Below are 11,935 nucleotides of genomic sequence, written 5' to 3'. Positions count from 1 at the left end.
TTATCACCAAGGAAATCACGACTGTAAATCAAACAGGTCAGGAAGCAGGAGCTGATGCAGAAGTCATGGAGGGATGTTCTTTACTGGCTTGTTTCCCCTGGCTTGATCAGCCTGCTCTCTTATAGAACCAAGATTACCAGCCCAGAAATGGTCGCACCCACAAGGTACCTTTCCCCCTTGATCACTAATTGAGAAAATGCCTTACAGTTAGCTCTCATGGAGGCATTTGCTCAACTGAAGCTCCATTTTCTGTGATAACTCCAGCTGTGTCAAGTTGACCCAAAACTAGCCAGTACAATTGATCCCTTGCCAACTTGATACACCAACACATCACTAGTAAGCCTCAACACTTAATTTCTTATTCATTCCCAAGATCTAAACAACTTTAAAAGTCCCACAGTTTTTATTCATAAAAAGAATATCTAACTTTAAATCTTTTGAGTTTGTTTCTCAATCACTACTGCAAGAAATTTGGGACAGCCACTGGAGTATCACATAAAAAATGATCCAGAGACCACATCAAGTACCATCTGAGTGAGGGGCTTGACTGACAGGTATATCTACTATACTGACAAACTGCGCAAAAGAAGAAAAAGAGAGAAATGAACCCCCATAAACATTGTATGCTGGTTATTCAAAATGCACTTTTTATTTACTTTGACACAGATGATTTTTAAACAACTGGAACAAAATATCTTATCCACATTTTTTGAGATTTTTAGCAGCACCTGCAACAAGAGGATGGTGGAATACCTCAGAATAAAGTAGAGATGGCCAAGGCAGGCACAAAGACACCTGAAATTCATCAATCCGCTGAAGACATATGAAATCTGAAGCCCCTTGAAAGTCAATACATGACAATAAACTAAATAAATATTTTATATGATATTTTAATGGACTATTGAAAACCAGTATACTTCTAATTAGAAATACATTGATCGCAAACATCTAGTGTTCATTAAAAACACCTATTGAAAATATTTCGTTGCACATTCTAGATATACAGTCTATTTCTGAACACATATGCACAGTTCTTGGTACCAAGGATAGCAGCTTTTGGTGTTTTTAAATCTTACCCAAACTATGTCAACACCCACTGAGTGTTACTCACTAAAATGCCACTGTTTTGTCACATATTGTTAAGTGCTTGATATTGTGAAGTAATTTGGTAGAAAAAAAAAAGTATGGCTAAGAAGAAAGGGGCTTCGATATGCCTGCTAATAAAATGAACACTTGTCTCGATGGACAGCATGTCTATGAACTGAATCCTCACATACTTTTATTTTTCCTCACATGACCACATGCCACTCTACAGAGACAAATACTTTGTGTGAGCTGATGGAGATCTTTATGAAGGCCTGAGATCTACAGATAGAAACTATTATAAGCAGAGTGCAAGTAGAAAGAGAAGGCCCCAGGTCTCATGCACTTAAAAAATAATTCCCATTTATTAGTTCTGACGTACAGATTTTTCACCCTAACATGATTGTAGCAAAATGACTGTAGAACATTGAAACCAGTGTGGCTGGCTATAGGCATAGGCAAGATAGGAACCAATATTTAAGAGTTGTGGGGTCCCAGTTCTGGCTTTGACTTCTGGCATCTAAATTAATTGGACAATAGGGTCAGGACTATACAATAATTAGAAATATTGAGTAAGTCTGAGTTGAAATAAATACTGTCCTACTTTTGTCTATGTGGCCAAAAGTACCAGAGTTCTTAAAGCACATAAGGTCCCACATGTAAGGCTGATTCCATGTGTGGCTACAATGGAGAATTCTAGGCTGTATTCCTGTGAATGCTCCCACCCAATCCCAGGCCTAAATCTCTTTGGAGGGCCTTAACTAATTAACTGTCCCTCTTTACATTGGTTCATACATGTTTTAAAGCACAGATTAAAATCCATGCAGATCAACCAATTAAAAAAAAAAAGAACAGATGACACACTCAGAATATAGTATATACAATTGGCAGTCATGGTACTCAAAAATTGTCAAACCATTTTTGTTATGAACATTGTACCTTTGGGATATATTTTTTTAAAATAATAGTTGCTGTTAAAGGCTAATCCCAGAATGGCTTGAGGATTTTTGAAGGCCCTCTCTATGGTCTTAACCTTTACTTTCATGTAAGTCCAACCAGGACATGGCACTGACATAGTTTATATTCAGAACGAAAGCATGAAGAAACCTTATACCAAACATGTAGCCAGTTCAGTAATTCTTTTTAACAAATAGTCAGCCAGTGACTACTTTTATTGGGAGGGAGCTCACAATTAAGGCAGTCTATTCCACATTTGAACAAATTTAATTATGAGAAATTCATCCTAACACAAAGGTTTTTTTTTTTAAAAAATCTGCTCTTTTGCCAGTTTTAATGTCCTAGTTTGGCCAGCTGAACATCTGGTGGGACATTCTAAGACTCAGATCCTTCTGAGATCTGAGATCTAACAAACAACTGAGTTAAGGAACCTGTGAGAAAAGCCCATTACTCTCCAATCCTTTCTGAGGCCTTCTGCATGAGCCAGCATGGTGAACTATAGGACTGTGTAAAATGTAGGCAGAGAGCACTACACCCGAAGCCACATACTAAGCAGCATCACTAAATTGATAAGTTGTCAAGGAAGCAACATCTCTATGCAGCAGCAGTAGACTTAATGAAGGAAAAGCAGGCCAACCATGTATTTGCAAATGTGGTTGGCATATTTAAGCGTAATCCATTCACTAGTGTCCTGTGACTCACATGGATTAGAACCAACCTCCAGTGTCATTAGAGTAATTCTTATAGAAATGATTTTTCTTAAGTTCATATGAGAGTAAACCATACGTAAGGATTTGAACATGTCAGTGTGTTTTTATACATCTACATTCCTAATCATCACCACCTTTTTCTAATACATGTTTAGAAATTCTTGCTTCCATTATTTTTTGTAACACAGCTCAGAATCCTAATTTTCCCTTTGGTAGAAATGACATAAACTGCTTGGCAAGAGTTGGTGGCCTTTGCTAGCTGGTTAATGGAACACTTTAAGCTCTTTCACTCCTTCATGCGGCTGGGTTCTAGATTAAACTGTGATTAAAAATACTTAAATCTCTCAGGACTAAAACTTTCTGATATGTCCTGAGCCACACAAGAAGGGAAAATAGCAGGAATTACGCAAAATACACTTGGCTCAATAAAGCTTTTTAAAAAACCGCTTTACAACTTCAATTTGAAAGGTTCTGTTTCAAAAACAGAACATTATCTTTTACTTTCATGTGTGTGTGTGTGTGTGTGTGCAATCACATGCGTGCATGTACTTTCATGTATGTGTCTGTGTGTACCTGTGTGTATGCAATTGCCTGTGTGAGCGTGCTTTCATGTACATGTGTATGTGTGCATGTGTGTGTGTGTATGTGTGTGTGTTCATACTACCAAAGAGCACAGTCGTTTTTACACAACAGACTGACCATCTTATTGCACACTTGTCAAGAGTCCCTACCTCTAACAACAAGAAGAACTTGCTTTGGAGCCACTGTTCAAATCAATGGTGTGACCTAACATACAATGTTCCAGCTGTTCCTCTACAGCTAACACCTGCCTAACAGCTTCTTCAAAGGCCACTGTCACATTAGTATCATCTTTGGCACTTGTTTCTAGATAAGGGTAATTTCCATTCTCCATGCACCAGGCTTGTGCCTCCTCAGTCGTCACTTGCCTATCCTCCTTGTCTACCTTGTTACCCAGAACCACAAAGGGGAAATGATCTGGGTCCTTTACATCTGCATAGTAGATGAATTCTTTTTGCCAGTTACCAAGGTTCTCAAAGCTCTGCCGGTCATCCACACTGAAGGTTAGCAGGCAGCAGTCGGCTCCCCTGTAGAATGGTGTTCTGAGGCTCTTGAAACGTTCCTGCCCCGCAGTATCCCAGATCTGAAGGGTCACAAAGCGTCCATCTACCTCCAGATCTCGATTTAAGAACTCTACCCCTATCGTGTGAAAAGCCTGGGAGTCGAACTTGTTGGTTACATAACGGTTCATAAGTGAGCTTTTCCCAACTCCTCCATCACCCAAGAGGATGACCTTTAAGAGAAGGGATTTCCCACTCATGTTGCAGCACCAAACAGGGAGAAGTCTGCAAACAAAAGAACCTGCAAATACATGAACAGGTAGGAAGGGAAATTGTTAAACCCAAAACAAATCAACTTCATAGCAAATGTCTCTGAATTATGAAGCCCCTGACAATGTACTTACATAATCATTACTTGACTTAAAACACAGACAGAAAACCCTTTTAGTAAAATGGGGGGAAAGTGTTATTCTTTTTTATGAGGAGGTGTCTTACCTGGGCAAGGAAAGGTTGAATACCATGAGCAAACCAGCTAGTGGATGGCTCCACAATTTGTTCAGTTCTGACACTATTCTAGGTGAGGGAGCCTAGAACAGGTATGTCACTCAAATATATGGCCATCCAGTTTGGACAGTTCCAAATGAGATGCAAACATGAAACTTACTTGAGATGTTTGCTTCTGAGGGACCTGGGTGTTATTAAAAGGTATATAAGCTGTATTCTTGATTTTGTCCATTGAGATCTGGGTCCCATTTAGAGCAGACCCAAGAATATGGAAAAGAGAAAAAGTTCAACAATGTTCTCTAAGCATTTATTCCCATTATACTTGTATTGTGATGGATGATCTAATAAATGGATCTTCTATAACATTTCTTCACTTACAATTACAGTTAAAGCTTCTAACAGTTGACTGATACCAATGTAACAGGCATTTTTCAAAAGAGGGTATTATAGACATTTGAATTTAAGTTTAATTACCACAAAACAAATAATATGAAAATTCATGATGAAATCTAAACACTGGGAATCACAAAGTACTTCTCTTGTCACCTACCCAACATATTTATACATGGCTACCTAAATTACATGTTAAAATAAAATATTCTGTTAAGTACTGCTTGCCATACTAGGTCTATAGTAGAAACTCAACAATGATGATATTAATCTGGTAATATTTATGCAAGGACCTCAAAAGAAGGAAACCTAAACTGATCAAACAAGTGTGTGCACAAGAGATTCAGACAGCACACACATTTAAACAGTAATTGAAAGCCATAATAGTCCTTAAAATCATTTTGAAAAGTATTCTAATTATAAATATTCACTTTTAACAGGTGAAAATGTAGAATATCAAAATTCATAGCATGATCTCATGATATACCTACCTAGTTAGGTTTCTCTTCACAATTTCAACCTTCTCCTTGTCCTTTTTGTTGCTTTATATTTTATTAGGATTCTAAAAAAACAGAATGAGAAGCAGATTTTTAATAATCTATAATACAATAAAATAAGTCTTTAGGGAAAACTCCATACTCCATTCAGGGAGAAGCCCCATAGCAATCTCAAATTACCCGTGGAGAATTCTTCTCCTCAACACTTTCAAGAGTTCAAAATGTTGCAGGCAGGTATTTAATGTGAGCAAAATAACTTTATTACCTAAACTTCAACTTACCCTAATTAGTTTGTATTTTGGGTGATTTTCAAAAAATTGTTTGTGTTGTCATTCTGCTGAATTCTCTATTCAAAGTAAAAGTAAATCCAAGAAGGTAGGTGACATTCCAAGAAGTGAAGTTTGGAAGAATGAAAGCAGAGGAATTTCAGGTAAATTGGAGATTGCTGTTTCTTCCCTTTCTACCTACCAACATTCCCATCTCAAAAACTCCCCGGCCACTTGGCAATGTGCCTCAAGGCTGTCTTCAATTGATTCCACATCATAGAAGAAATTATTACTGTTTATAGACTTACAGTGTGCTTTCTTAGCTAACTATTTTATTGATTATTTGATGTTATCTGTCTTGAACACAAGGTTTTTGTTTGATTGGGTTTTTTATTTGAGACAAAGTCTCTCCGTTCAGCCCAAGATGTTCTAGAACTCGCTATGTAGCTTGAGATGGCCTTGGACCCCTGATTTTTCTGCCACAACCCTCCTGAGTGATGGAGGTTGCAAGTATTCACGATCATTACTGAACACAAGTTTTAACATTTAACTGTCCTTAAAAAAAAAAAAACACATACATTTGTTTAACATTAATACTAAATTTTGGCATATCTTAATGAAGCAAAACTAGAATAGTGATCCAAAAAGACAAATAATTCCTATGCTTGTTAAGTATGCTTTCTTGTAGCAGAATGAAGAAGCTGTTTTAATATGTTTCTTTGCTTGGCAAAGCTACTCAGGTGTTTGTCAACTACCTAAATCAGTAACTAAAATGTAAGCGATGTCTCCTAAGTTAGTAAGCTTTATCCTACTCCTTAGGCTAAATCTACTCTGTCGAATCTTAAAATTTCTACCATTTCTCCTGCTTGGTTTTTGTCCACATTTCTCTGCTTTCAAATTTCTGTCTTTAGAACTAGCTGAGGTGCCGGGCGTGGTGGCGCACGCCTTTAGTCCCAGCACTCGGGAGGCAGAGGCAGGCGGATTTCTGAGTTCGAGGCCAGCCTGGTCTACAAAGTGAGTGCCAGGACAGCCAGGGCTACACAGAGAAACCCTGTCTCGAAAAACCAAAAAAAAAAAAAAAAAAAAAAAAAAGAACTAGCTGAGGTGGCAAATATTTCTTGAAATGACGGTGAAACAGATATGTTAGCACATTTTGCCATTCCCCTTTTTGCTTATGTTTTCTTTTGATATGCCTGGGAGGGACATAGGGCCTCAGTGGGCTAGAAAAGTCCTCAACCACCGAGCTATGTTCCCGCTTCATACTTCATTTTTAATACTAGTCCATAATATAATTTTATAGTTCAAAACTCTTCAACTCTCATTTTTAAAAGCAAGAGAAGGTAGTACACATTTAGGTAAACTATAGATGACTGGTATTAATGGTACCTAGAAAATAGGTGTTAACATCATTAAATACTCACTACCCCAGCTGTGGATAAACTCAATAGATGGGTTAAAACAGTAGATATGGAAACAATGGCCACCTCCAGGAATAATGATTAGTATTAATGACAATTTGGGAATTCTCTAGTTGGTAATATGAACATGTAGCTGTAGGTAAATAAACTATATGCTGTGGGGGGGGGGGGAGAAGTAAAGGAGAGTCTTCCTTGCTGCTATACCATGTATTTGTTTGATGAAGATGTTAGTTCCTCCTTGATCTTTAATGTGTAGCAATGCCTGGTTCCCTAACAATTTTTAAGCATCTGCATAGACTCTCAAGAGTGCCAAAAGGAACTTCAGGTCTAATCCTTCTACTGATGTTTGAGAAAGCATTGGATGCTCACTGTATGTTCTCATCATCATCAAGGTGATCCTTTGTATCGGGGGTTCTCAACCTTCCCAGTGCTGCAGCCCTTTAATACGGTTCCTCCTGCTGTGGTGACCCCCCCCCAACCATAAATTTATTTTCGTTGCTACTTCCTGAATGTATTTTTTGCTGTTATGAATCATAATGTAAACATCTGATATACAGGATATTTGATATGCAACATCTATGAAAGAGGTTTTTTTTGACCTCCCCCAACAAAGGGGTCATGACTTACAGGTTGAGAATCGCTCCTGCATATCTTCCCCCACCATTGCTAATACACATTTATTGATAAAGGAAGAATGATACCCAGTTCCGGTTGGTCTCCTTGCCTTCAATCACTAAATCCTGATGACTTGGCCCCAAATACCAATTTCTACTCCTCTATTTCCACCTCTATTTTTAAAATTGGAATCTTGCTGTGCTGGCCAGGCTGGTGTCAGACGTATGGTCTCAAGAAATTTATCCTTTTTTCTAATCCATGCTTCAGAGTAGGTGGGGTCACAGGCATTTATCATTATGCATGTTGCCCTTTAGCCACTATCTTATTGTATCTAAGTTATGTGAGCCTTTTAGATTTTTCTGTTCCTACCTCTGGTTTCTCTCCACCCAATCTATTTTTTAAAGTTTTAGCACTGAACACCCAATCGATACAGAATTCTTTGGAAAAGTTTAAGACAAGGATTTGCCCATAAGGGACTTACAAATAAACATCTAAGCTTCAATCTCACTACAGGGACTGAGGATAGAGTCCACTGGTGGAAGAACATGTCTAATGTGTATGAGATTCTGGGTTGGATTCTCAGGAGAGTTCTATTTCACACTAGAGAGAGTAGGATAACTACTGCTCAGCACAATTGATTATATATATTTTTAAATAATCAGAAGAGGAGGTACCTCAAATAATTGGTAGAGTATTTGAATGCCCTGAGTTTGACCCAGAGCACCATATAAAACCAGACATGGTGGTAGATATGTATCACTGTAACACTTTGGTAATGGACTCGAGAAGGTCAGAGGTTCAAGATCGTACTCAGCTAGAGGAGCAGGAGGAGTGAGTGCTTGACGGGTATGGGAAGGAGATAAGAGAGTACTAAAGGCGAGAATAATCACAATGCATTACATACCCATATAGAATTGTCAATGATCAAATTTAACAAAAATATTTAGACATTTTAAAAAGGAAAATACAATTTTTCCATTTTAAATTTCCTTTATAGGAAAAAAAACCAAGATTATGAAAGTCCCCAATATATAGAAATCAGTAAGACTTAAGGAAATGGAAGCAATTATTTATTACCCTTTGATCATTGCATATTTGTATCAAATGATCATATTGTACCCCACAAACATATCTACATTTTATGTCTCAATAAAACCTCTCATTATTTGCAGTTGATATTATCTCACTGTTTGATGTTAACAGACTTCTTTTTTTAAAAAATCTGTCTTTCATGCACAACTAATTTAAAATTTTTGAATAGTGAGTTATCTGCTTGTGTATGTTTTTGAAGCCTTTTCAGCAGGTGATACCAGAATCCATCATAAAAATAAGCAATAAGCATTTATGATTTAATAGATTAAATAGATACTCCCAAATTAATGAGATTAAATCGATACCCCCAAATTAATGAGATTAAATAGATACCCCCAAATTAATGTCTTGGAATTTATGCCAACAATCGATCCATGATCCTATAAGATATCCAAATGTAATCACATATAATGTAACCAAAAATACAAATTATTAATTCACCTGGATCCCTTTCCAGACAGTACTTAACAGAAATCCCACCTGTTGAAAGTCAATGGAAGATTTTCAGTTTCCTTTTTGCTATACTCACATTTTAAAATAAATATATATTTCTAACCTTATCTCCATTCCTACCAAAATCAAAGAGAAAAACAATGATATCTATTTTGTTTTCAGTGGATGCTGTCATCCCTGTTATTTTTGAAGATGAAGATGATATATGTCAGTACATATGCAAACAGAATTGAATCAGCACAGTACAAAAATCAATGAATTCAACTTCCCTTCCCCAGGAAATGCCAAATTTGATCCAATATGAAAATAAAAAAGCATTAAGCAGTGAGAAGGATTTTTGATAACAACAAAAATATCTAACACGAAGGTGAAATTCAGTATGGCTCCCATATCAGACTAGACCTGAATGAAATATTCTTTTTTTTTTTCTTTTCTTTTTATTTTTCTTTAAAAAAAAAAAAACCCTGGTACTGGGAATCAAACTCTGGGCACTGTGCATCAAACACTCTACCACTAAGCTACATTTTCAGCCCTTGGACCACAATATTTACTCCTAAATATCTGGCTTTGATTCAAATATTATCTTGAATAATAAGATGTATTAGAAATTCATATAACCAATATTCCTAGTTCTTTATCTTTCAGTGCACTTGAAACCTTTTGAATCAGCTATGTTCGCACCCATACGGGCTTATTAAAATTACTGTATTTTAGTAGGGGGTGCTTGAGATTGGGAGCAGAAGCAATAAAATAAAGCTTGAACCTTTTAAAATAACACATGTTATTGTGGCTATGGAGAGGGAAAAAAGACACACGAGCAAATTGGCAGCATCAGTTCAGTTTCCATGGTGTGGAATGATGCTCACAGTCAGTAGCACAGGTTGTTCGGGAGTAAGTCTTTACAGGGGTGTGTACTGCAGGGCTTGATGGGGGAAGAGAGGGGGACTAGACAATGGATGAGAGTGGCCTTGATGGAAGTCTACACAGAGGAGGGGACATTGCTGGAGCTGTGAGCAAAGCCCATCTTGTGGAGACATGCTGGTTGGGGCTATTCAGTTTACTGTCTAATCCTGAAATAATATTCAGAAATACTGCACTAAAGAAATGGGTGTGGCTTTCTTTAATGTATGTAAAAATCAACATAAGAAATAATTGATCTTCAAGACCCTCTAATTTAAATGATGTAGGTTGCTTCTCATACAACCTGATGCTGGGAAGGGGGTAGATTTACAGCGGTGGGGAAGCCCTGTGACGCACTCAATTTACTTCGCAGAGCTCAGTTATCAGCTACACCCATGCTCCAAAGTCTAGATGCCATAGTTGTCATGCCACCAAGATGCTATTTCTAACTTCATGCTTGCATTTCTATCACATATGCAACGAAGCGTTCAATGTGGAAATTCATGTCTAATATTTCACTCTTTGTAACAGTTCTGAGCCAATAAGCCCCAAGACACACTTGATAGGAACTTGGCACTGTCCCCAGGCCACGTCTTCCTTAATAGGCTGCCTGAAAGTAAAGGTTTTCAGGACACTAATAAAAAAAATGTCTGTAGGAGACCAGGAATGTTTGGCATCTTTACGTCAGGAACACTGTTTTAATACTGGGAGCTTAAAAGTGAAATATCATGCATAGTCCCAACTACCTCAGACCTAGGTCCTCTCACCTCATCCTCAGCTCCTAAAGCCATTCTGCGGCGCATGCTCAGTGAACCACACCCGCTCCCCACGGAGCCTTGCGCCTCTCTGCCCCGTCTGGCAGCCACTCTAGATTACTCAGCAACGCCCCCCTCCACCATCACCTACCCAGGACTATAACCTCAGCAGCTTCTAGGCCCCTTTACTGAGGTGCCAGTCGCACCAGTGATGACCTAAACTGTCCTTTCTCCCTCCTCCCACAGGCCCCCACCTCCTGGCCTCCCAGGTCCGCCAGCCCTAGCCCCCTCTTAAAGCCCACTTGCAGACACCTTACCCAACACAATGGGGAGGAGAGAGGACAGGGTTACAGACGCCAGGCAGGTCAGCTCTGCGTGCCTCTAGCCTGGCTCCTCGGCGACCGGGTCACGGCTCGCGCTGCCACCTCGTCCTCAGTGGGGCAGCAAGTGCAGCTTGGACCTCGGTGGCCTGACAGCTGCTGCTCGCTCCCGCTGCTGCTGCCGCCGCGCAGCGTCTCGAGCCCGCGCCCGCCAGGGGAGGGGGCGGGGCCCGCGCCGCCTCCTAGTGCCCCCTTCTCTGCGCAGGGGACCCGCTGCAGCCGCCTCCTGCTGCCTCTTGTAAAGACTGTGCCCTGGCTGACTTGCTCTTCCTTAGTGCTCCTTGTCCAACTCGAATCTCCCTGTCTTTCTTCCCCTCCCAATTGATTAGAAGTCACAGTGACAATGGCCCATCAAATAATTGCTCTGGCAGCTTAGCTTCTTTTCTGCCTAGGGCCTAAAGTCTCAGGCAGAACTAGCTACAGCTTCATTTCCCCCAATGACTCTTCTGTTTACCTCATGTACCAAAGATCCAACCTTCCTTCCTTCCTTCCTTCTTTTCTTCCTTCCTTCCTTCCTTCCTTCCTTCCTTCCTTCCTTCCTTTCTCCCTCTCTCCCTCTCTCCCTCCCTCCCTCCCTTCCTTCCTTCCTTCCTTCCTTCCTTCCTTCCTTCCTTCCTTCCTTCCTTCCTTTCTCCCTCCCTCCCTCTCTCCCTCCCTCCCTTCCTTCCTTCCTTCCTTCCTTCCTTCCTTCCTTCCTTCCTTCCTTCCTCTCTTCTTTCCTTCCTTTCTTTTTTTTTTTTTTTGTATCTGCTTGTTCTGTTTTTACGCCAAGAGGTTAATATATCCACATTCTTCTACAGGAAAGCACACGATCACAACACATTAGTAGGCCCTGT

The 11,935-nt window shown here is 39.4% G+C and overlaps 1 protein-coding gene across 1 annotated transcript; it reads right to left on the bottom strand.

Moving 5' to 3' along the window:
• Positions 1-631: 631 nt before the first annotated feature.
• Rab9b (RAB9B, member RAS oncogene family) lies at positions 632-11,499 on the bottom strand. The gene is made up of 3 exons (XM_021154031.3): positions 11,037-11,499; positions 5,215-5,285; positions 632-4,130 (listed from the first exon to the last, which is right to left on the bottom strand). Exon 3 carries the CDS (start codon positions 4,087-4,089, stop codon positions 3,484-3,486), a length of 606 nt encoding a protein of 201 aa, XP_021009690.1. The 5' UTR covers positions 4,090-4,130; positions 5,215-5,285; positions 11,037-11,499; the 3' UTR covers positions 632-3,483.
• Positions 11,500-11,935: the final 436 nt, after the last annotated feature.

This window comes from Mus caroli, unplaced genomic scaffold, assembly GCF_978045245.1.
Source record: "Mus caroli unplaced genomic scaffold, Mus_caroli_1 scaffold_5, whole genome shotgun sequence".
Taxonomy (NCBI): Eukaryota; Metazoa; Chordata; class Mammalia; order Rodentia; family Muridae; genus Mus; species Mus caroli.
The sequence above is the reverse complement of the archived record's forward strand: the minus strand, read 5'-3'. Positions and strand labels throughout refer to the sequence as shown.